The following is a 25264-nucleotide window of genomic DNA, read 5'->3' as shown; positions in this document are numbered from 1 at the left end:
TAGCATCTTATTTGAGATAGAGAAAATATTTATTATTCATTTATTAATGCGATAGCTATTTATCTATACTAGTACTAGGTGTTTACACTCATTTAATTTGTTCATTATTTTCTTTTTCTATGACGAAGGATATCTAGAAGCATGAAGAAAAGAGATAAGCGGCAACGTAATCATTAAAGAAGTTCAAATAATTTGACCGTTTTCTTTTAAAAAAAGAGAGAAAAATCACCGTCCAATTCACTAAAATTCTTGGAAGATAAGATAACTAGCAATTTCTTTAAAAAAGTAAATTTGCATTACATTTTTTTTTAGAGAAAATAATATTAAAGTCCCACACAAAGAAATTAATTACTGTAAAGTTCATTGACAACTGAACTAAACTACATTAATGACAACTATTATCAATGGACCTAGCATTAATTAATTCCTTTGTGTGTGGCACCTAACTGTAATTCACTCTTTTTCTTATAATTAATGAATTTAAATAAGGATAATGTTAAATAAATTAATTAATATCCCACCAAGTACCTTATATTAAGAAACATCAATCTTTTTTAAAAGATACTTTATAATAAGTTATGAGAATATTTTAGGAACAGATTAATTTTTTTTTTGACCAAATAGGAGGAGATTAATTATGATAGGAGATAATTTTTCATACCACTAATCCATATTCAATACTATTAATGGCTCAGGTTTTGAGCATAAGCTAATTGAAAGTTACTTTTATTCTCTCCTTTTCCTTTCCTATTATTTGATTTAGTTCCCATTCTTCTTCTTTTTATTATTGGTTAAGATTAATATTTTGACCATTTAAATTTGGATTTAATATTTTATCAAATATATCTTTTTATTTGGTTCTTAAAATCACACCAATCATGAAATTAATATAATACTGTTTTTTGGTTGAAAAATAGAAGTATTATTTATTTGTTCATTCCCTTTTTTTTTTTTCTGACCAGCGGATCATTGAAATGTTATCTAAACGACTAATCTTTCAGGTCATACTCATAGGTATGCGCTCACTTTATAATTTTAAAGACGTGAAAGACTCATTCTTTCTTTCTTTCTTTCTTTTTTATTTAACCTTAGAACGTAACTTAACATGTTGAATGAATCAAGTAAGTTGGTAGTAAAGTATTAGAAATCATTTGCTCAAATAATTTTTGTTCTATCCATACATATAAATCTTATTATTTAATTTAAAAATTTATTGTGTCAATTTATGATCACATGTAATTTGCAGAATTTGCAAAATTCTTTAAATCTTGGTAAAATAGATTTAGGCTTTCGCTGTTTTGGACTTGCCAAACCTTTTGGACACGCCCTTTTGACATTATAAAATCATATTCTAATTTTCATTAAAAAAAATCATATTCTAATAATAATAGAAAAAGGAAAAAAAAAACAATAGGAGTCGTACAATTTCACGCCTTCTGTCCTGAAGCATTATATTAATATCCGTCATCACGGTCGTCACCTTCATCTTTGTTGTTCTTATCCCATTTATATTGTGATTAGTGCAGCACTTTTCTTTCATCATAATTATATTGGGGTTCAACAGTCTGGAAATTGCGTTCTCTCCTACTTTCAATGAGAGGAGGATTTGAGATATATCTTAAATTATAAACTGTTTTTAAATAAAATTTTATATATCAATCAATTTTATTAAATATATGTAATAATCTTATCTTTTAAAATAAAAATATAAACTTTTAAAAATATTTATTTTTTAATATATTAAAAAGAGAAGAGACAAAAATTAATTATAAAAAGAAAAAAATAATATTAAAATTAATGTATTTAATAAAATTTTAATTTATTTAAAGTGTTTTATATTTTTAAATAAAGAAACTCTATCAAAAGTGTTATATAATTTAACACTTTTCATTTGTCAAGCCTTTTTTCTTTTTTTCTTTTTGGCCCTCTTATGTTTCCCTTCTTTTTTCACCCTTAGATTATTACAATCTAGAAACGGGCTCATTCTTAGCTCAGCACTTGGGACAATTTCTTCAATTTGATAGAGAAAGCATGTTTAGAAGTCATGGTCTGCGATTTCAAATCTCTATAACAGAATTTAATTTATGTGCCTTGCAATTTTTTTTATCTAAAGTTTTCCAATGGCGATTTGATTCAGTTAACACTTATTTTGGAAAGGGTTGGAAATAGAGTTTGCTACAATTATATGGAGATTGGTCATGTTCATCAATCTTGCTAGAATCAACGGTCACATTCCAACCAAATTCATCTGTTGAGGCTTGGTATTCTCGATCAATTAATATTCATTTTAACAGAAGTTATAGGTCTTATAAGCCGGTGAATAATGTAAATGGAATCAGACTCTGAGCCAAAAAAATACGCAAGATCCCTTTCAGATTTTGGGTACAAAGCGAAAGAGGGATAACTTGGATAATTCTTTTATCCCAAGTCTTAAAAAAGCAAAAAAAAAAAAAAATATTTATATTGATCCCTCTACTGCTCATCCAAAGGTGTCCTAAGACATGAAAGAAGCTTCCAATCCTAACTATGCTGAGACCCAACTTGTGAGTACCAATAGAGATGTCTATGCCTCTCCTTGTAGACGCAAGAGAAATGGAAAGCAAAGCACAAGCTTATCTTCTATAGCAATGGCTCATCTAAAGGGTACTATCATCAATCTCTCTTATTTACAACCCAAGAAGAGTTTTTTTTTTTAATGTCACCATCTCAATATTGGTTCATAGTACACGAGCCATCAAAAAATTGCTGGATGAAACACATTTAAAAGCCTGTACAGATCTAGTTCTTATGGAGCTTCAGCTAAAAAGCTCCATAGGCTCATATAATAGTTTTGAGGGTCTCTAAGTTCCTCAGCAGCCACTTAGAGACCCTAAATGTAATACTGCTTATTCCTACTAATATGTTAGGTCTTGTGTTTTTCTTCTTTGATAGTTTTGAGGCTGTCAACACTGCAAGCTCTAGCTTCAAGGTGATAGGTTTCTTCTTCATGATGTCGAACTACATTGCAAGGAGGTCATGGTTGTTGATTGCTTTTCTCTATGTTTCTCGTCATGGTTTTGGTGCTTTTGCTGTCTTTGACCTATCCGCTTTAAATTCCATTGTCTCAATATCATTACTAGCTTCTCAACAGCATTTCAAACCCTATGGGGTATTTCAGGGTGCCTCTCCTTACCGCCTTTGTTGGAATGAGCAACGATGCACTATTTTTCTTTGTCCTCTTAAACGCTAATTGAACAGAGCTTCTTCAAAAATCGAGACGATTAGCAAGACAAGTTGGTTCAAGTTGGACGCAGCTCTTGCGTTGATCCATTTAGGACTTTTCGTTACTGTCTATCTGGGTATTGTTCAAAACTTCACATTAGCTGGGTTTGCTCTTTTTCCTCTTATTGTTTTATGTTTGTCATGTGCAATATTCTTAGGACTCAAAACCCAAATTAACCTTATTTGATTTGGATTGTTTTATTACGTATTTCATTTTATTTTAATGAAATTGATCTTTTTTCAAAAAAAAAAAACTAGAGACTATTCCCACTTCGTTTCTAGAAATTTTGGGGATCTCAGTAAAATTATTGATTGAGTACTTATTATTGAATGGATGTGCTCCTTTACTCCTGAAGGCAAAAATTTTTCAAAAAAAAAAATCCTGTAAAATTAGAGTAATTAATGATTCTTTTTTTTTCTGATTTCTCCTCTTATTTATTATCATTTGAATTTTTAAATAAAAATATATTATGATTATTAATTGCAAACAAGGATAAAATTAGAAAATTACATATTTTTTCATAATTTTATGAATATATTACTATTTCTTAATAAACACGAAATTGGTTAACTTTATCTTATAATTTTTTGACTTCCAAAATATTTATGAAAATTTTGTAGTTAAAACATTTTAATATTTTTCTATCAATAATAGCAATGTATTTAATTCTTTTCACATAACATGGTTAAGCAAAAAAAAAAAAATGAAGTGGTCTTATATAAAATTTAAGGAATCTTAGTTTATGAAAAAAATTCTTTTACCCACGGTAAGTTAACAAATACTACAGGTATTGTCAATAGCATCTTAAGCAAGGTATGCAGTTGAAAAACAATGTGTTTTTTTTTCTTAATAAAACAACATGTTATTCATATAGTTTTGTATTTTTATTATTATAGTAATGATTTCTTTTGTTAACACTTCTCTTAATAGTTTCTAATTCAAATTTAAAAATAAATTAAGACATCGATCAATATCAGAATATTCATTAAAACTTGAAAAAGGTTTAGGATTCAATGAACACTCAATATGTTTTCAAATTAATATCATCTAATGTTTTAAATACATATGATGGGATTTAAATATAAAAAAATGTTCATATTTTATAATTTGCTCAAATTATCTCTTAATAATTAAAATAAATTGACCTACAAAAAAAAATCAATAAGCCCATCATTATGGCATCCAAATTCTACCGATCAATGGATGTGAATTTACGCATCTTCCTATAATTTTTTTTTATATTCACTAACGTAAATGTCGGTTTGCTTTACTACAACATAAAATTTTTAGTAGAGCTATTTCATATGAAATAATATTAATTATATCATAGTCAACCAATCATTAATAGACTTTTAATTTTCTTCATAAAAAGTATAGTAATATACATTAGGACAAAAGAGCAAATTAGCACCCGAGCTATAAATCCAAAAATGTCTCATTCTAAATTTATTTCCTGTGCAATGTTCTCTTTCAATTTTTAAAAATAATGCAATTTGACTCATGTTATTAACAAAAATTATTTTTAACTGTTAGTTAATTAAAAAAATGATAGAAAAGAACTTCAAGATTATAAAAAAGAACAACAAAAATTATAATAAAAGATCCCAAAATTATAAATAAGAATCCAAAAAATTACAGAGAAGAGGACAAGGACAAAGAAAATTTTATTGTTCTTTTTATTTTTGATGTCCTTTTCTATTATTTTCTAATCAATTACAGTTAAAATTAATATTTGTTAACAACAAGGGACAGTTTACACTATTTTTAAAAGTTAAATAAAAATATTTTATAAAAAATAAATTTGAAGTCTTAGATGCTCCTGGATCTACAGTTTAATGACTAATTTACTTTTTTATCCTATATATTATCAGCAATCACTTTGACATTTTCTTGATTTATACGCTAACTAATGGATTATATATTTTACTCTTTGATCCAAAAATATTTTACCATCGCTTTCAAAAAACTTGACTCTTGAATAATGATTTAAATTTACTCAACGACCAAAAAATTGATTTGCTAAAACAATTATATGAATGACGTGTATTAGTCTATTCAACCAAACGCTAATGACAGTGGGTCAGCTTATATATATGTTATTCAAACTTTCAACATTCAACCTATCATTTATTATTATTGATCAACAATACAGCAAATATTATTTTAAACAAGTCATAGCCTCTAATCCTAATCTTTTTTTTTTAATTTTGGTATTGAGAATTAACCGCCTTTTGTTATTAATATATTCATCTATATTATAATTAGATTATATATAGAATATGCTTAATTTACTATACGTGTGTAGATATAGGTTCTCTCTCTCTCTCTCTCTCTCTCTCTCATGCATATAATAATATGATAATATGTTATATAGGTCTAAACTTTGAATCCAACTTCTAATTATTCTAATAAGGAGTTCATCTAAGCCGCCGGTACATCATAATTAAAATATGCTATTATAAATTAAATTTTGATATATTACCAAAATGGAGAAGCAAGAAAAGTAGCTACCACGTGAACCTAGTTTATTTATGCATTAATTTAGAGATATTCAAATAAGATCCTTCTTATTTGTGAAAATGATTCTATGATCCTTCTCATTAATGATTGATCCATCTAGATAGCATGTGTGATTTAATTGTTAATGTTAAGAAATCTGAAGCCTTCTACTTCTGTTTTTGTATAAGCCACCACAATGTACTCTCGAATATCTAGAGTTGAATAATAGATTTTTCAATAATACTCTTAAAAATGCAGTCATGATGTGAATATTTTGATGGTGGCTAGCTAACTACATTATAAGTACATTGTATTAAACACTAATTAATTGAGTTTACAACCATATGCTTAACATACAGACATGCTGCTTCTTCTCCTTATTCTTCTTCTTCTTTTTTTAATAAACACATACAAACATGCATTTATCAATGAATTCTTAGTAAATTAATGTGTGGATGAGTACTAACAATATAATATATATATATATATATATATATATATAATTGAAGCAGGCATGATCAATCATTGCAAGTAAAAATAACATTTTTTTTTAAATGCTCACACAGCCTTTATATGTTCATTAGACAAAATTTATTCACCAAGATCATAAATTTTTAAGGGTATATGAGCAAATTGGCTACTAAACAATAGGTTTAGAACTGACTGAGATTTTAAATTCATCTTTTGTGTAATATTCTTTTTTAACTTTTGAAAACAATACAATTTAACTCTTACTATTAATAAAAGTTAACTTTAACAGATAGTTGATTAGAAAGTGATAAAAAATAACCTTGCAAATTACAAATGAGGACCAAAAAAGTTAGAGAAAATGACCAAAAGAAAGATTTTTGGTCTTTTTTCTATAACTTTTAATGTATTTTTCTGGTTAACTAACGGTCAAAATTAACATTTATTAATGATAGAGATTAGATTATACTGTTTTAACAGTTGAAGGAAAAAATTATATAAAAAATGAATTTAGAGTCTCAAATACTTTTGAATTTATAGTTTAAAAATTAATTTGCTCATTTTTTCATTTTTTAATACATATGAGATTTGAATCCTTACTTTCTATCTACACTACTACCCATCTTTATTATCCGAGTTAGCTTGAGAGCTAAAGTGATAATTCTCACACTCTCGCACACATGCCATGCACGCATGAATAATTGAATACTCGCATCGCATGCACAGGCGTGGTTCGTGTAAAGTTTAAGTTTTCAATTCTTCTAGCAAAATAATAAATTATATTATATAGAAAATGTTAGTTAGAAAAACAGACACACACAAGATAGCAAGCTACAGAAAAATTGACATGAAATTTCAACTTAAAATATTCTAAAAAAAATATCCTTTCCCTCTTTAAAAATTATGCGCTTTTGTTTTTATAAGGATAAAAGTGGAATGATGTGATAAATTTACAGACATGATCTAATTCTAAGTGTTTTTTATTTTTTATCTGGGTAAAATATGTAATTTTATCTTAAAAAACATAGAGATTACTAATAATTTTCTATTCTCTGGGTTTCAAAATATAAGTCATTTTGGAAGAAAACTTTTATTTCAATTTATATATCTTTTTGGAAGTCCGAAGTAGCATTTATTAACATTTTTCCTATTACACTTTTATTTATGAATAAAGCACTAAATTCGATCATGTAGTCACTATTTTAATGTATTAATTATATATTTTTTTAATTTGAATACTAGAGCCTTAAAAAAATTTATATGTGGAAATGGAGGGAGTATCAATCAATTCAAAATTCAAATTTCTCCTTTAATAAATAGATTAAACTAAAAAAAAAGATAACATTAATAAACTGAACAATACAGAACTTGTTTTTTTTATTACAACAATACAAAACTAGTTTTTTTTATTGCTTGTAGGTGTTCTGCTATTGGAGGCAATTTGGTTTGAGGTATAGTTAAGAATTAAATACAAGCACATTTCTCAAAAAAAATTTGAATCTTAATTCATCATATTGTGATAGATTAAAATACTTCAATGAGCATTTAGATAAATACTTACAGATCACCTGTCAATAAAATTTTTTACATCAATAATAAGATTTAATTCCATAACTCTTTATCAATTAAACCAATAGAAAATAAATGACCCAATTTGCTTAAAGGGTAAATGGGCCTCAAAAAAATCCTTGGGCAATCTAAAGTTGCAGTCAATTTTTTTTTCAAAAATCAGATGGCCCAATTTCTCTTGGGTCTTCAACCATTCATTTGAGTTTGGATGAGACTGAGGTTTTTTATTGAAGGATTGTTGTTGGTATTATTTCCTTCATTTTTTCTTTTTCAAGTTGGGTCTTTGTCAAGTTAAATTGTTGTAAGAGGTATTTATATTTAATACCTAATCATACTTTGAATAAAATTATCTTCAATAAAAAATTACATGTAAGTAATAAAAAAAATTTACCAATGAGGGTTGGTATAACAAAAGGAATTAGTTCCTCTCAACGTAATTAATCAAGGTTCAAATTTTTGCTTGAAGATATACCCACATTTAATATTCAATAATGCCTTGAATAGGATTACCTCTAGTAGATATGAGTAACAAAAAAAAAAGAAATTGATTAAGAGATAAAAGTGAAATTTTAAATAATTAAATTAAAATTAATTTTAGAAGCAACTAAAGAGAAGTAGCAAGTTACTGAATATAAAAAATTAGAAAATCTTCATAATAGAAATATATATTTTGCTCCAATACAGTTTTGTTTAGGAAAAAAATAAGGACCTGGTACAATTCAGGACTATAAAATAGTCAAATTTCATTTAAAGAATATATTTTTCTCTGTTATTAGAAAAAATTCTTTCTGACAAAAATTCCTCTTATGTCGCTATTATTGAGAATAGTGAAATTGAGTTAGAAATTTTTTAATACTTTGTTGAAAAATAACTATAATTGACATAAAAACTATTGAACTTTCATATTAGAGATTCGGTTCAAATGCACAATTTTTTTAGTTTTCATATAATTACTACTGATAATAGTGAAATTGGGTAGGAAATTTTCTAATACTTGGTTGGAGAGCAACTCTAACTAACTTGGACACTGTTTAACTTCCAAACTTAAAATTTAGTCAAAACATATCAAATTCTATTTTTTTAGTTTTCGTATCACTATTATTGAGAATAGTAGAATGCGGTTGGAAATTTCTTAGTACATGGTTGAAAAATAATTTTAACTAACTTGATAATTACTTTTCCCGTTAAAAAATATAAGATACTTTTGATGAAATTAAATGTTAAAAAATATAAAGTATTTTTATTTTTAGTCTTTTGTGGTGTAATTATTATCTTTTTTTAAAGCACCCCTATTGAATAGATTTTATATATTTTTTTAAGGTAAAACACTCTATTAAATATAAGTAATTGTGAAAAGATATAATTAGTTTAAGAGTAAGTAACTATTTTATTAAGAAATATGATTCGATTAAAAATGTTTTATATATTTTGACGGATGGAGTATTATGTACCAATTTTCCTTTTAAATTTTAATATCACCCCAGTTGAGAGCATTAAAATTTGGTTGAAATTTTTTCAATATATGATTGAAATAAGTCTTATTGCATTAAATAAGATGGTATTTTAGTAACAGGTTACTATTATTATTAAGTACTTCTCCCACTAAGTTATTACAAGTTATTTTTTCAAATTACAAAAAATGATCATAGTTGTTTGGACACCAAAATGGCAGTGTGGACTAAACAACGAGAATGCTGAGTCCGGACTCAAGGAAACTTTGCAATGGAGCCATTACAATATTGTCTGATGAAGGCCATGGTGGAGTTAGGACCTCGAATCAAAAGGTGCAAAATAATTTAATAAAAAAATTAATATTTTTTTAAAATAATTATTATGTTAGGACTAAATTTTTAATAATATAAATAGTTTTATTCATTTCTCATTTTAAAAAAATTACATTGAACAGATTAATATGATCTTTTATTGTAAACATGTTCTTCATATCTTATCATAATCATTAAAAATATTATATATTTAATAAGTTTTTAAGTCCAAATATTTTACATTTAATTTAGAGAGTGTAAAATATCAAAAGTAAGGGATGTAAATTTATAAATTTTATATCTCTTACTTGTAATTTTTTTTAAAGTGAGAGGATGCAAATTAATGTGGCTTTGTCACTGCTAAAGGCCAAACTTTTAGATGATTAGTAAACAATGTGTTTCGATGAAGAGGTGACCAAATTTTAAAATTATCCCTCCACTATTTGTGAAGCTTGAAGCACTACTTCACCACATTTTCTTAGCTAAATTTCAAACAAATAAAAATGTTGTTGCCTAATTGTATAAAAGACAATGAACGTATAACTAGAATCTCTCTTCCACACTCTACACAATTAGATTGTATTAAATAAACTGAAATGATCCTATGTCAATCTCAAACTCATCTAGCACGGTCCATAATCTCCAATATCGATCCTCTAGGCTTGTTATTTTGTTTTCCCTTTAATCACTGGAGCACCCCCATTGTAATTACTCTCCAACAATGCATTGTCATTTCTACACCTGCATGCTTAGTTGCGTACTTTGCACTCTAATTAGCTTCGGTATTTTAAGAAAATTATGATAAAGGACATTAAAAATTTATAATTATTTCAATACTAACTCTTTCTAGGACATAACTTTTCCGGCATGCCTGACATACTCAAAAGAGCATGACACTACGAAACTATTTCCGCCAACAAGTTTTTATCACGAACAATAGTATTTAATATAATTTTAACCATTTCGTGATCCTGAATTGTAACAATGACCGTCGGTGAGTCCTTATACGTGATTTCTTATTTCTTCCTCCCCGCCCCACCTTTTTTTCTACCAGTTGTTTTTTTTTTTTTTTGGTTAATTTCCCCGGAAGTTTTTCTAATCACAAACCGAAGTTTCCGCAGTAAAACACTCTCGAAAATGGCGGCTTAGTGAATTTAAACAATCAATGAATGCTAAGAATCTGCTTGATGTGACCTAATACGACCAATCGAATCCTGATATTTCTCTTCAAAAAAACAAAAAAAAATTCTTGGCCTAGGTAATGAAGCTTCGCTCTCTCCACCTCATGTTTTTGCTTTTTCTTCTTTGTCCTTTTGGCTTGACCTCTTACTGCAGCATGTATGAACTTTCTGGGTTCAGTTTTTTCGTAGTTTCCGGGTCGTATTTTGTACGCAATTATAAGATTACGAAGTTACTGTTCTTTTCCTTTCTTGATTGATTTTCGTTAGTTCACACTATGGCTTGGGGGAATTCAAGATTTCCCTCTTATTTTCGAAATATTAGGAGTCTCTTTCAGGTTAGTGGCCGGCTGTGAATACTTCTATTTGGAATCTGTTCTTGGTTGTTAGTTGCCTTTTACCATGTTAAAAGGTGATAGCATTTCTGTTGTCCAATTTTTGCAGCAGGCGACTGCTATAAAAATTGAGAGACTTGTTCGTTTTTTTTTTTCTCAGCAGTTATTGATTATTCTTGATCTGTGTTCCTCAACTCTTGATAACTTGAATTACAGGTACAATTAGTTATGGGTGATTGTTTAAACTATACGTGGAGAGCTCATATCAATTTTTTTATTTTTTTGGTGTACAAATTTGGAAGAAAAATGTTCAGTCGACTAGAAGTACTGTCTGTCTTAAACGGATAACGTTGAAAGTGGATGAATAATCTACAATGTGCTCTTGATCATCCCAGAAATGAATATATTTTATTTGAATGTGGATGTTATTGATAGAGCACAATGGCGTCTTGCAATCCATGTAGCCGACCCCACCTAGTGGGATAAAGGCTTGTTGTTGTTGTTGTTGTTGTTGTTGTGGATGTTATGCATCTAGGGACAGACTCTGATATCAGCTTTTCGAGCTGTGTTTATGGCTTTTGTACAAGTAAAGGCTTAAAGCTCTAATTTTTGCCTGATAATTCTTGGGCAAATAATGCGTGCTGAAATTATGATTCATTTAGCATATGGTATTTCAATTGTCCCTTTCTTCTTGAGAATCTTGCCTATTGTGCTCTTCATATATTTCTGGATAATAATTGGTAAATGGAAACATTTTCCACAATTGCTGGCTTAGTTTTGAATAATCATTTGTCTTGATTTGTAGTGCTTTTCCTAAATTTAAAATCAAATTATTGTTTACCTTGTAGATTATCTGCTTTCTTTGGAGACACATTCTCTTGCTGACTTGCATATAAAACTATAAATGTTGGCATTCATGCTGAGGTTTTAAAATTTCAGGATACCAGAAATTCTTAGGATAGTTGTATTGGATACAGGAATAGATAAGATAGTCCTCACAGGGCATCTAATTTGGATTACTTACAGCTTTGTTTACTTTCCTTTATGTTTCATTTGTCTTTAAGATCAGATAAAAGCCAAGACATTTGGGAAGAAAAGCAAACTAAGGCCTATTTATTATATTTTGTTGCTAAATTGCTTTCTTCGGAGTTACCTAGGATTTATCAAGCGAGAGGCAGGGAATCTCTTCTGTGAGGGGTGATCACTCTTCATCTGCTAATTTTTCTTTGATAGAGAAAGAGAATGAAGAGGTATATAAATGACTAAGATTTTCTTTGGATAAAAAGGATATGTTTTTGCTTAAAAATACTAATATTATTTAAAGAGATATATTTCACTTTATATATTGATATGAATTCTAGTAATTAATTGAGAATAGGGAGCACATTCCTTGTAGCCATTAATTAAAATTCCTGTCTCATAACAGCTTGAAGTATCTAACCTAGCTTGTATTTATCCTGTTATTGTTCAATGTCTTCAAGTTTTGGTTAAGAGTAGAATTATACTAATTCAAACCATTATCAGAGGTAATAAATTAATTAATCCAGCCTACTAGAATGAGATTAGGTGAAAGGCATTAGAAGTCTTCCTTCTGTCAATTGCTTTTGTTGTAACATATTATTGATGAAGTGGCCCTGATCCATTACTGCTCCTCTAAAAAAGAAATTAAAATGTGCTACATGTTGGAGAGCTGCATACAATTATTCGAAAAAAAATAAGGGAATTTGTGTATAATTTGGCTCAAGCGTCTCATGCTGAAGCTTTTCATGTAGTTTTGTACAGTATACACACTGTCTTTCATTTGTTTGAAGCTTCCCTTTTAAAATTTTTCATGTATTAGTTTTGTGTCCATGATATCAGTATAGGTGGGATTTACTACCTTCTTATATGTGCTACTTGCATTGAGCTGGTTAAAAAAGCTGGAAATGACTAGATTATTGTTGTATGAGTTGCTGTTCTGTCAAGAACCAAGATGTTGCCAATTTCTACAAAAGTATAGTGCTAACTATTTTATAGCTGCCTATTATTTTTAGAGTAAAATACACTCTAATCCCTTGAAGGATGCTCAAATTGTGCAATTCTTTACTCTATTCTGAAAAATTATCATCCTTTCCCTTGGGATAAAAAAGATTCACTACACTGCCCTCCTCACATTGAAAGATAAGTTACATTATATCTATTTTAAGAAAAATAAAGTTTTCTTATATAACATAGCAAATATCAAATAAGAATTTAACCAATATAAAATACTTGCTTTTTTAAATTTATGATAAACTTGAAAATTTTGAATGCACAAGAAATAACATTAAAATAGAATTTTAAGAAATGTGTCTTTTAATATATTTTTTATAAAAGAAATCAATAGTATCGTTGTCTGTATTTGGTCATCTATTAGTTTTAAGAGAGACTTGTGTATTTAATAATGAACAGGATAGATATGTAATTTAAGCATCTCTTTGGAAGGGGATAGTAATTTACCTATACCATTACAACAGAAAGCATTCTCTGACTCTCTTTTATTGCCTTTTTTTTATTTTTTATTTTTTATAAGAAGGTTATTTTCTTGATGGACTTTAAAGCTTTTTGAAAGATGCTGATGTATCATTTACTACTCTTTAAAATCATACGAAGATAAACAACCCAACTAAGCAATAAAAGTTTTCATTGGGGCGCTCCCCCTCAATTTTGATTGCAAAATAATTTTCATGGACATGTATTCTCAATTCCGTTGTGCTTTGTTGTGTGCTCTAGGAATTCAGGATGAGGGAAATTCAGCTTGGTTCACATACTGTGATGTCTCATGGGTATACAGTTGCAAGAACACACAGGCATGATTGGCTCATACTCTTGCTCCTTGTGTTACTTGAGATCATTCTATATATCATCCATCCTTTTTATCGCTTTGTTGGGAAGGATATGATGAGCGATCTTAAGTATCCCCTGAAAAGTAATACTGTTCCTGTTTGGGCTGTTCCTGTAAGTTTACTGCTTTGGATTTTACTTGCTAAAACATGATTCTTTCATTTTATTTTTTTTTTTGGCCCTTTATTATTACACTAAGAAGGCTCTGTGTTTTCTTTTATGGGTAGATGTATGCAGTTTTATTACCTATGTTGATATTTATTTTTGTCTATATCCGAAGGAGAGATGTCTATGATCTTCATCATGCCATATTAGGTAATAATTTGTGAAAAATCCTCATTTTTCTATGTCACAAAGCATATAGTGCAAATAGCTGAAATGAATCAGTTACAGTGGGTGACACTATGTTGTTTGCTGGTGCAGGTCTCTTGTTCTCTGTTTTAGTAACAGCAGTAATTACTGATTCAATAAAAAATGCTGTAGGTCGGCCCCGACCAGACTTCTTCTGGCGTTGTTTTCCAGATGGAAAGGATGTAGGTTTTTCCTTAATTATTCTTTGTGTGAGAGATCGCCATTGTAATACTGATTTTGTATAATGATATAACCACTTAGTTGATTGGTAGCAGCTGTAACAATTACTAATTGATTCTTGTTAGGTTTATGACAAATTGGGAAATGTCATATGTCATGGTGACAAGAATGTCATAAAGGAGGGACACAAGAGTTTCCCTAGTGGCCATACTTCATGTATGTATTACATTTTTGTTTTTTATTCTTTCTCTTCTTTATAGGACAAAATGACAGGTCTTGCCATGCTGATAACTTCCTTGAATTTAGTTTTGAGGAAATGCTGGAGTTCAGCTTAACCCACACCCACACGTGGGTTGCTTATTTTCTAAAATTTTGATTCAACAGTTGCTTGCTTCAAATTATGTGCAGGGTCCTTTGCTGGTCTGGGTTTCTTATCACTTTACTTATCTGGTAAAATAAAAGCATTCGACCGTGCAGGCCATGTTGCAAAGCTCTGCATTGTTTTTCTCCCTTTGCTTGTGGCATCGCTTGTTGGCATTTCTCGAGTTGATGACTATTGGCACCATTGGCAGGATGTGTTTGCTGGAGGTCTTTTAGGTTTGGATTAGATTCAGTAATGATTATCGATGGCATAAATTTGTCATTTGGGCTTTAAATGACTATGTTTGAATTATCCTTTCAGGGCTTGTAGTAGCTACATTTTGCTATTTGCAATTTTTTCCTCCTCCTTATCACCATGAAGGTATGCTTCAGTGAAAATTATATAATTGGCTTATGTTTGTATGTCTCTGTTCATTGTCAGATTGTATAAATTGGTAATTCTCTCTGGAAAACTACCACACAGAAACTAAATTCTCTTTGGAGTTCTAGACACTGTTTCATAGCCAAGTAGCTTGGTTTGGGAGTGACATTATTCTGAAAAAAGCAACCTGTTATTATTGTTTTGTGATCTGGGGGACAAATGACTGCTTTTAAAGCTTCATCTGTTCTAAATTTTTTAGTTTGCTTTTACTTCCCACGAAAGAAGGGCACAAAAAGTCACTTTCGGTTTTGGCTTAAGTGCATTCACTGGTGGAGCTTGTTTCGCCCGGTTATGGAACACAAGAAATTAATTAATTAATTTTTTTTTTTTACTAGTGTTCCTTTTTTAGCTATGATGAATTTTGCCAAGATATGATTCTGTCTTTAATAACTGACGACAGAATCTTTTCTCTGTTATCAAAGAAAACTGAGAAACTGGAGCTTCTCAATTTGGGATGAATTAATTTTCCGTTGGTCAAAATAGCTGTGCTCAAATTCAAAACCACGTTATCCAACCTTATATTTTCTAAATATGTAGCAAAGATATTTTTTCAGAAGACTAGCTGAACAAGAATGAGATTGTGATACCGTTGCATCACAATTTCACAAACTACTTTGTATGCTTAGCAGATCTCATGACTCAATTCTGAAACTGCTTGATGTTCTGGAATTATTTCTGCAGGCTGGGGACCATATGCTTACTTTAGGATGTTGGAGGAAACAAGTGCCACCACTCAAACACTTGGTGCTCAAAATTCTGGCCATGCACAGCCTACAGAAGCTCAGGAGGAGAACCAGGAGAGTCAAAGCTATATTGGATGTGTAGGTTTTTCTGTGGAAAGGAATCATCATATTGCAACATTAGATGAAATGGAATGTGGCAGTGTGAGAAAGTAGTTTTTTTTTTTTTTTTTTTGGGGTATCTCACTTGCCTTGTGGTTGACCGTTTGAAAACCTGTTGGAAACGGGCTTTGGTAAATTCGGAGATAGACAATGACTCAGGTCAAAAGACTAATAAGTTTTCAAGCACCCTTGATATGCCAGTAGCTCATATTGGATTTTCTTCCCAATTTTATTTATAACGGTTTTCTTCCCAAATTTGTTGCAATGTGAGTTGTGGCAGTAGTTGTAGTAAAGCATCTTGGTTATCACCCCCAAGTTTTCTTTCTTTCTTTTTCAAGTAGTTAATTACATCTATACTCATTCACCTATATTTACACTCTTTTCCAATGGAGGAACGCATTCTTCACACTTATTTTGGGATTCGAACATGCATCTTCTATATTACAAGATGAGCATATTTTATTTTGGGACTATATCACTAAGGATGAAAATCATGGAGTGTATGTCTTGGCTTCAAAAAGCTTTAATGCTGTGTTTGGATATATATGAATTTGAATTTGAATTTGAGTTAAATTTATTGTTTGGATAATTAAAAATGTATGGATTTGAATTTGACCCAAATTTAAATATAAATCTAAATTTTACCTTAATCTTTTTGTAATTTAAAATTCTTTTTAAACCCTTATTATTTTAAATTCTAACTCATTCTTTTTTTTGTAATTTAACCCAAATTCACAAAGGCTTGATTGACTCACCAATGGTAATTGGATTAGATTGTTGAAGTCAATGAAAACAAGCTGTCATCGTTGACCAAAATTAGACGGTTGACTTTTATCGGGATCAGATTGATGGTGATGACGACAATCGGAAGGCTGACTTCCTCTGGAACTAGATTGACAACGATAACAAGGACCAATCGATTGACTTCCATTGAGATCAGACCAACACTGACAAATGAAATTGACTTGTTGATTTCCATTTGGATTGAACATATGGTGTCTACCGAGATCGGACCGATGGCGAAGATGGGGACTGAATGCCTATTTCCATTGGGACTTATAGACGGTAATTTGGATCAAGTCAGATGGGCTAACCCAAACTATCCAAAAAAATATTAGCTTTCTAATATTCGGCCCGACCCGAATAAACTCGACTCAAGGCCTGAATAAAAAAAATAAAATTTTTAAAAAATATATAAAATATAATAAATATTAATTAATTCTTAAATTTTATGTCATTTTATACTAAAATTCTATACATTTGAGTGCACTACTATAATTATTTTTTAAAAAAATTAAAAATATTTATATTTTCATATTTTTATTATTTTTAATCAATAAAATATCTTAAAATAATATTTAAAATATATTTTAATATTTTTTAAAACATTTTTGAGTTCTATATATCATTTCTGTATCCAAAAAAATATATTATATACTTTTTTATAAAATAAGATAATTAATTTTAAATTAAAAATAATTTTAAAAATAAAATTCAGGTATGTATGAATTTTCGGCTCTACTATTAGATAAACATAATAAATAAAATAATATTATTAGATAATTATTTGGTTATCATCCACACCAGATTTGGTTAAAAATTAAGAATAAACTAGAGTAAAAATTCTTTATATGTAAGGGTTAAACAATATAAAAGGTTAAAAAAATTTAAAAAATAGTACTTTACTCATAATTGAATGATTTTTTTATATAATATAACGATAACTATTTTTCTCATATTCTTAAAAACAAAAAGTATAGTTTACCTAAAAATTATTAAAAACTTTGAACTAATTGGGATAATAATTTTAAGTTAGTAGTCTAACCGTGATTGAATTGAGATCGATTTAATCATAATTAAAATAAAATAGTTTAATTAAAATATATAAAATATTTATATATGATCATGATAAGAGCAATATTTAAACAACCAAAACATTAATTTATAAGTAAAGAAAACATTCATGAATAAATTACACATAATATAATAGAACAGTAACAGAGCTACTTAAGTATAAAGTTGATAAGTTATTATTTTTTATTTTATTATTTTAAAGTTAAAGTAATTTTTTTGATTAACAAAATTATTTAAAATTTAAAAATAGTTCAAAAAATAGAGAAAAATATTTTTTAAAAGTTTTGGGTATTTGGGCCGGCTCGAATAAGCTCAAAGCCTAAAGCCTGAAGGTGTTAAGGTTAGGTTTGATTATATGGATTTTCTTAAAAGAGGTATGATACTTTAACTCTTTAAGCCAGATCCGAATAAGCTTAGCTCGAATTGATCCTAGCCAGAATAAGTTTGGCCAATCTGAATTATCGACTCCACTGGGACTGGACCAATGGCATGACAGGGATAGGATCGTCAACTTCCACTTAGACTGGATTGATAGCGACAACGGGGATCGTTCGACCGATTTCCATGGGGACCATACTGACAGTGACCACTAGGACCAGACAGTTGACTTCTACCAAGACCAGACTAATGGCAACGATGAGGACTAGACAATCGATGTCCATTAGGTCTAGTCTCGATGGAAGTTGGCTGTTCAATTCTGATGGAAGTCAGCCATCCTATCTAGGTCATCGCTGTTGGTTTGGTCTCATTGGACGTTGTTGGTCCAGTCTCAGTGGTCACTGTTGATTAGGTCCCATGGAAGTTGACCGTCTGGTCCTTGTCATCGCCATCAGTTCAATCTCAGTGGAAGTCAATCGTCCCATTTTGATTATCATCAATGCTACATTCCTAATCGGCTTTGACTATCTAATCCCGATGGAAGTTGGCCAATCGAACCGTTGACTTTGACCAGTCTTCCAAATTTCTTTTAAATTTAAATATATAATTTGAAATTTGAAATTTTACTTTAAATTCAAATAAAAGATTTTAATATTATAATTTAAAATTTTTTATATTATCCAAACAAAGAATTTAGAATTTATGAATTTTAAATATGAGATTTCAAATATAAGATTTTAAATCTAAATTCCTAACTTAAATCCACATATCCAAACGCAACCTAAAATCAAAACAAGACAAATATTATGAAGCTCTATTAGGGAATTTTTATAAAGCCTAACTGTCCTTGGGTTCATGTCCTGTGTGATGAATATAAATGTAATAATCCTATTACAATAGTAATAAGTTAAGGGAAAATGGAGATTGAAATTAAACATCAAACTTTTATGAGAAATTATGGTAATAAGTCATCATTGTTGCTTTCAAACTTACTGCTCTTGTTTCTCGCAATTAAACTTGACTTTCTCCTTGTTAATGAACATATTTCTGCAACGTATGGAAGACTATACGTTGGAAAAGGGGGGGGGGGGGAGAAGACGCCTATGCTTTAACTTCAGTGAATATGAATATTTTTTGGCCAAATTTAGTCAATATGAATAATAACTGAAGAAAGCGCCAGTAATAATTAATAATTAATTGTTATGGTTTACTGATAAAAGTTAAATTTTAGAGCCCTTAACAATTAACACAAGAAGTTAAAGTCATTACTTGGCATTTTCCTTTGCTAATATTATCAACTTCCCAATTGCATTATAGAGAGGGAGATGAAGCAATTGAATTGTTGAACATAATGAAGACGCAGATCTAATGACTGCTTTCTTTTTTTTTTTCTTTTTTTCTTTTTAAGTAATCAATCAATCAATTTAATATTTATAATTCACGCATACGTTAATGGTGAATTCAAACCCTCAACCCTAAAGGAGGTAGTGTTGCCCCTAAACAACTTGCCATTGACACAAGACGTATGATTTATTACTGGCACAAGGTGTATGAACATACACTATCTTATGAGTGTGCGTTAAAATTGACATTGGTCGATTTTTTTCTTTTCTTTTTTTTTTTCAATTAATAGAAGGCTAGGGAAAAAATCATGCTAAGTGACAAGATGTCTTACATCAGCGTGCAAAATTTTTTTTACAACTAAGAGGCAGAGCATAAAAAATGTGAATGTTTGGATTGTCTATAAGAGCTTGATAAGTCAATTAATCCACACATTAATTAGCTTTCCTAATAATGTAATTAAAAGCGACCATCTAATATCTCATAATAAGATCTTTAATTTTATTAATAGTTGCAATTAGAGGATGATTTGCAAGGAATTCATTGCATATTAATGTGACAGTTTTTATAGAGTTAGAATAGACATTAAGTTTATCAAAATTTTCAGCCCAACAACTGCTAAGCCTTTTTAAGACACCCATAAGCTTTGTTGCCACACTTGGATAATATTTAAGATATTTGGAGAATTCTTTAATTCAATTATTTTTTTTTCATCTTAGATAAAACCACCATAAAAAGTTGCACCTTAATTATTGGCGAACACTGGTCGATTTCAACAACCAAGGGAAAAGGTCATTGTTGCGGCAAGGTATACGATTTATGAAAAAGCACATCTTTATTCTCCTAAAATGTTTGGCAAAAAAAAAAAAATCTCATGAAACAAGAGTTAGTTAGAGCCAATAATTCAAACAGACCAAACTTATTTAGATAAGGTTTAAGTAAGATTAAACTAAATAAGCTCGAACTTATAAAAAAGAAAAATCAATATAACAAAGCTTGATTTTAATACCCTTGGACTTCGAACTTACTTGGGCTGGCCTGAATATTTGAATTAACAATATTTTTTTATTCTCCTAAAATGTTTGGCCAGAAAAAATATATCATGAAATGAGAGTTAGCTAGAGCCAACAATTTGAGTAGGCCAAGCTTATTCGAATCAAGTTCAAATAAGTAAGGCCAACCTAACTAAGTTCAAACAAAAAAAAAAACCAATATAACCAAGCTTGATTCTAATATTTTTGGATTTCAAACTTCCTTGAGGTGGCTTGAATATTTGAAATAACAATATTTTTTAAAAAAATAATTTAAAATTTAAAATTAACTATTTGTATTATTATAATAAAATGTAAAATATACTTTGTTAAAAAAGTAAAGTGTTATCAGTATATTTTAAATTTAAAATATTTCAGGCAATAGGCCTGGACTTTAAAAACGTGTTGCTTTATTAAGTCCAGTCTTAAATTTTTTTAGACTGGGCCCAAATTAGCTACAATATGAGCAAATGTCGCGCAATAAAAAACTTTTAGAAACAAAAATCATATCTTAAATTCCATGAAACTTAAAATTTTGTCACCCACAAATCTTTTATACTAAATACTCATCCCGACGTCACATTTGTCAATGCACAGTATAAAAAAGTTTGTTAATTTTTTTTTACGTGATGGTTAAAATTAGTCGATTGTCTTGAAATTACCTCAAATTCGCACAAATAATTAAATGCAAATTCTTGATCATATTTTTTAGTCCCTCTATTCATTATAATTACTAAACAATATCCATAACAAGAGCATTAACAGAAATAGAATAATAATTAATAAAATATTGATTGCTTAGTAGATTTCACAAAATGATTCATAAGTAAGAATAAAAAAAAACTTAAATTCATCAAGAGAAAAATAGAAGAAAAAATTATAGAAGGTGACTTCCATATAAGAACATTGGAGTATTATTACATACCTTCCTGGCTTCCTCAGCTTTTTGGCTACGATCAAGTGTATATATACTATATTATTTCTTAATCCATTGTATTAATTTTATTCTTTGTTACACCTTCACCTTTAAATTGGGGGTCTAATGAGGAATAAAATCACAATATTTGGAGGATGAGAAACCAAAACCAGTGTCATGGTCCATGGATGTAGTATATGAAGATGAAAGATGAGCATTGGGGGAATAGATCAAAAGTGGAAAAGAGAATATAAAGAGAAGGGAATGGAGAGGAATATACATGTTTACCTCACTCTCTTCCCTTCTGCTACATTTTAAGCAAATTTTACAGATTCCTATTGTTTTCTCTCATTCTCTCTCTTGTATGAATTCCTGGTGTTTCTCTTGCCTCTAAAAAAGCTGGCCAAATGCGTGATTACCATCTTTTTTTTCCTCATAGTGAAAGGACTCACAAGCTTACCTGCTGGTGAAGCTGACTTCTGAAACTTGGCTTGCTTGGAGCTGGCAGGAACCATACCATTGGATAATTTGATGCTCTTTCTGGATGTTGACCGCGGCAAGTTGTAATTACTCGAAACTTTCTCACGTTTTCTTGCCAGATTCTCTAACCTATCTCTGCTAACTCTTTTTGAAATCAGCTTCTCCTTCGCATTAACCTCCATTATCTCTCGTTCCATTTTTGTCTCTTTAATCTCTCTCAGAGCTATCTTAGTCCTTACTGATATGTCATGCTCACTTGCCTTGAGAGCTTTGATCCATGCATGTGCTGCTTCGACTTTTTTATCAGCAATTTCGTCAGCCACAGCTGCATGATTAGTTAGATACTCATACTCAAACTTTGAGATAGTAATTGATGAACTACGCTTGGCTGCTAAAGCTCTTTCTCTCATAGCATTTTCAGTGAGAGTTTTCAGCTTCTCCAACGCTTCACTTTCTAATGCTTTTATCACTTCCAATTCTTGCACTGCAGCTTGTAATTTTTCCTCAGTCATGTCAATCTCAAGCTCAGTTCTTTTAATTTCTTCTTTGGTGGTTCTATTCTCTTGAGTAATAATCTCCTTTTCTTTTCTTGCTGCTTCTGTTTCTGCCTTTAGTTCATCAAGAGAAAGTGATAAGCTCATGGCTATTGATTTGGCTTTTTCTTCAGCTTTAGATACGGATTCCAGTTTTGATTTTGCTCTCAAAATCTTTGAATTCAGATTCTGAACTTTCAATTCCACTTTTGCCTCCTCCTTCTTCACCAGAGCCAAGTCGGTAGTCACATGATTCAGCTCATTTCTTATGACATCTATGGAGCCCATAAATTGAAAACCTTCTTCTTTGCTTGAAGCCAATTCTTTCTTTGCTGCTTCCAGTTCTTGTGTTATATTCTGTAACAAAGAAGAGCCTTTTGATTCATCCAATTCTCTTACCAAGTTCAGTTCACTCTGTAACATTTCAACATCAGACATTGTCGCAGCTAGTTTCATTTCAAGCTCTTTTGACCTTTCTATCTCATCAGTAGCCTCCTCCATCTTTTTCTTAGCAGTTTCCATTTTAGACAAGAATTCAGATTCTTCTCTCTCTCTCTGAGTTTCAATGTCTCTTGACTCTTTCAAAGCCTCAATTCTGGCCAATTCTGCAAGCACATGGTCTTCATTAGCATCCTCAATCTCGTTCCTAAGCTCTTCTGCAGCTCTTGAACCTGACAGAATCTTTGATCTTGATGATTCAAACTCCTCCTCAGCTCGCAATTTCTCTTCCATAACAGAAGCAACATCAAGCTTGAGCTTCTGCAATTCCTGTTTAATAAATTCCAACTCTCTCGTGACTTGCTCATAATCATAACTCTCATTTCTCCTCACAACCAAAGCCTTAGATTTTGAGCTTGACTCCTCAATCTTTGAAGAGAGACCTTTCACAGTATTCTTCGCATTGGATCGCTCAAATTCTGCAGCCCATCTGCGCTCTTTCTTCGGATCAACAACCTCCCATGTTGCTTTCTGGGTTTCTTTTGCTCTTGATGATGGCTTCCGATTGAAAAGACAGACAGGTTTCACAAAGAAAACCATCATTTAGTTTACAAAAGCTACATTGTGTCCATGAAGAAACACACAAAGAACTTCCAAACTAAAAAGTAAAATTAGAAGACTGAACAAAACAACAGTCTGGCAGTCGTTTCAATAAACATTCCCAGACTCTAACATAACCAAAACTCAAAATTTGGATTCTCTGAATTTCTCCCTCGTAATTTTCCCGTAAATTTCAAAGAAAGAACAGAAAAAAAAGAGTACGAGAAAAGAAAGCAGGTGAATCTTATGTATACTTTCAGTCCTTGGTGTCACTTCTTACACTTTCAAAAAGTTTATAAGATCAATAAAACCAAAAAAAAAAAAAAGAGTTATACAAGATGGGACTTTAAAGAATTCTTTTACACAATATTCTAAGTTTCTCAGACGAAGAACTATCAAAATAAGCAAAAGTCAAATTATATAGTTGATCTCCGATTTTCACTCAATTTTTTGTTGAGTCATTGTAATTTACAAGTTATTAATTTAACCATTAATTTAAAAATTCTTAATTTAGTCTGTCATCAAAATTTTTGTCACCTAAATGGATTGGATAAGTTTGTATTGATCATAATACACATACATACATAGAACAATGGTCATGACAGACAATAAACTAAAATTAAACGTTTTTTAAGCACGGAGGCATGCCTGACCCTGGACCCACCTAAACTTTCTTTCTTTTTTTTTCCCCAATGAGAGAGAGAGTAAACTAAAATTTGTCAAATGTTCTTAAAAATTCCAAGAAACAACCAAATACATTAGTCTTGAAAAGAACACCATAATATAGTACACAGCACAAAAGCAAACAGTTGAAGAGGGATTTTTCAATGCTATAATATCTGAACTCACCGCTGAGAAACCCATGTAGGTTTTGTTCAATAAAGAGCTATTACTATCTCCAATCTTATCACCATAAAAGCTAATCGCTGCTTTAACGGACCCAACTCTTGTTCTATCAATCTCTGATCCATTCATTTCCATTTATCCTTCTGACCAAAGATCTGCTAAACGAAAGATTTTGAGTTTCTATAATCAGAACTTCACTGCTATACGGGAGTGCTTAAAACAGAGGAAGTTAGTGACAGTATCATCGAATGGAGTATATAACGTAGAAAAGGTGAACCATACGTATCTGAGACTGAGACAAAGTGTTGAATTAGGGTCTTGTGGTTAAGAGTTGAAAGGTCCAATGGCGAACGAAGACGACGATGATGAAGAAGAGGAAGAGGAGGATGGAGGGAAGCTCAATGAATGGCTGATATTGGAGACATCGCTCTATTCTATCCCACTGTTTAATTTGGATCTTTCGTTAACGGAATCCAAATTTTGTTCTTTAACTCCTCGAGGGGACCACCTTCTTTCAAGTCCCTGGCTTCGTTCTCCAGAACCTACCGAGCCAAGTTCTTTATGATTTATTATTATTAACTGAACATGATTTGTCTACGTGACACGTAGAGAACATGTCATCATCCAACTCATCATCAAAAGGTTTCGTCATCATCCTAGTCATCAGCTAAGTCACTGTCCTTGTCGGCCTACATATGCTTCGTGAGCAGACCTTGTAATCATAAAATCCTCGTTA

General features: G+C 30.3%; 3 protein-coding genes across 6 annotated transcripts; 2 read left to right on the top strand and 1 right to left on the bottom strand.

Annotated features, from left to right (window-relative positions):
* The first annotated feature begins 2504 nt into the window (after nucleotides 1–2504).
* Nucleotides 2505–3402, top strand: LOC129292263 (uncharacterized). 2 transcript variants are annotated; one of them, XR_008588888.1, is made up of 2 exons: nucleotides 2505–2643; nucleotides 2932–3402. XR_008588888.1 is itself a non-coding variant. In XM_054929837.1 (2 exons), the coding sequence occupies exons 1-2, from the start codon at nucleotides 2628–2630 to the stop codon at nucleotides 3227–3229; spliced, it is 339 nt and encodes a 112-aa protein (XP_054785812.1). In that variant the 5' UTR covers nucleotides 2533–2627; the 3' UTR covers nucleotides 3230–3402. The 2 variants fall into 2 exon arrangements, 1 of the variants encoding a protein (XP_054785812.1); XM_054929837.1 differs by having other exon boundaries at nucleotides 2533–2643; nucleotides 2907–3402.
* Nucleotides 3403–10826: 7424 nt separating this feature from the next.
* Nucleotides 10827–16366, top strand: LOC129293018 (putative lipid phosphate phosphatase 3, chloroplastic). Of its 3 annotated transcripts, XM_054930808.1 has the most exons (9): nucleotides 10828–11077; nucleotides 12232–12324; nucleotides 13826–14050; nucleotides 14164–14251; nucleotides 14360–14469; nucleotides 14593–14683; nucleotides 14876–15064; nucleotides 15150–15209; nucleotides 15951–16366. In XM_054930808.1, exons 1-9 carry the CDS (start codon nucleotides 11018–11020, stop codon nucleotides 16163–16165), a joined length of 1131 nt encoding a protein of 376 aa, XP_054786783.1. In that variant the 5' UTR covers nucleotides 10828–11017; the 3' UTR covers nucleotides 16166–16366. The 3 variants fall into 3 exon arrangements, with proteins under 3 accessions (XP_054786784.1, XP_054786783.1, XP_054786785.1); XM_054930809.1 differs by lacking the exon at nucleotides 12232–12324 and having other exon boundaries at nucleotides 10827–11077; XM_054930810.1 differs by lacking the exons at nucleotides 10828–11077; nucleotides 12232–12324 and adding an exon at nucleotides 12348–13067.
* Nucleotides 16367–21758: 5392 nt separating this feature from the next.
* On the bottom strand, nucleotides 21759–24977 carry LOC129292665 (protein PLASTID MOVEMENT IMPAIRED 2). Its single transcript, XM_054930261.1, has 3 exons — nucleotides 24811–24977; nucleotides 24532–24683; nucleotides 21759–23640 (listed from the first exon to the last, which is right to left on the bottom strand). The coding sequence occupies exons 2-3, from the start codon at nucleotides 24661–24663 to the stop codon at nucleotides 21967–21969; spliced, it is 1806 nt and encodes a 601-aa protein (XP_054786236.1). The 5' UTR covers nucleotides 24664–24683; nucleotides 24811–24977; the 3' UTR covers nucleotides 21759–21966.
* Between the last annotated feature and the right edge of the window lie 287 nt (nucleotides 24978–25264).

The sequence above is a fragment of the Prosopis cineraria genome, unplaced genomic scaffold (assembly GCF_029017545.1).
Source record: "Prosopis cineraria cultivar Desert tree isolate PC_DT_omini unplaced genomic scaffold, ASM2901754v1 PC14, whole genome shotgun sequence".
Classification (NCBI taxonomy): Eukaryota; Viridiplantae; Streptophyta; class Magnoliopsida; order Fabales; family Fabaceae; genus Prosopis; species Prosopis cineraria.
This window is presented reverse-complemented; position numbering and strand designations above follow the sequence as displayed.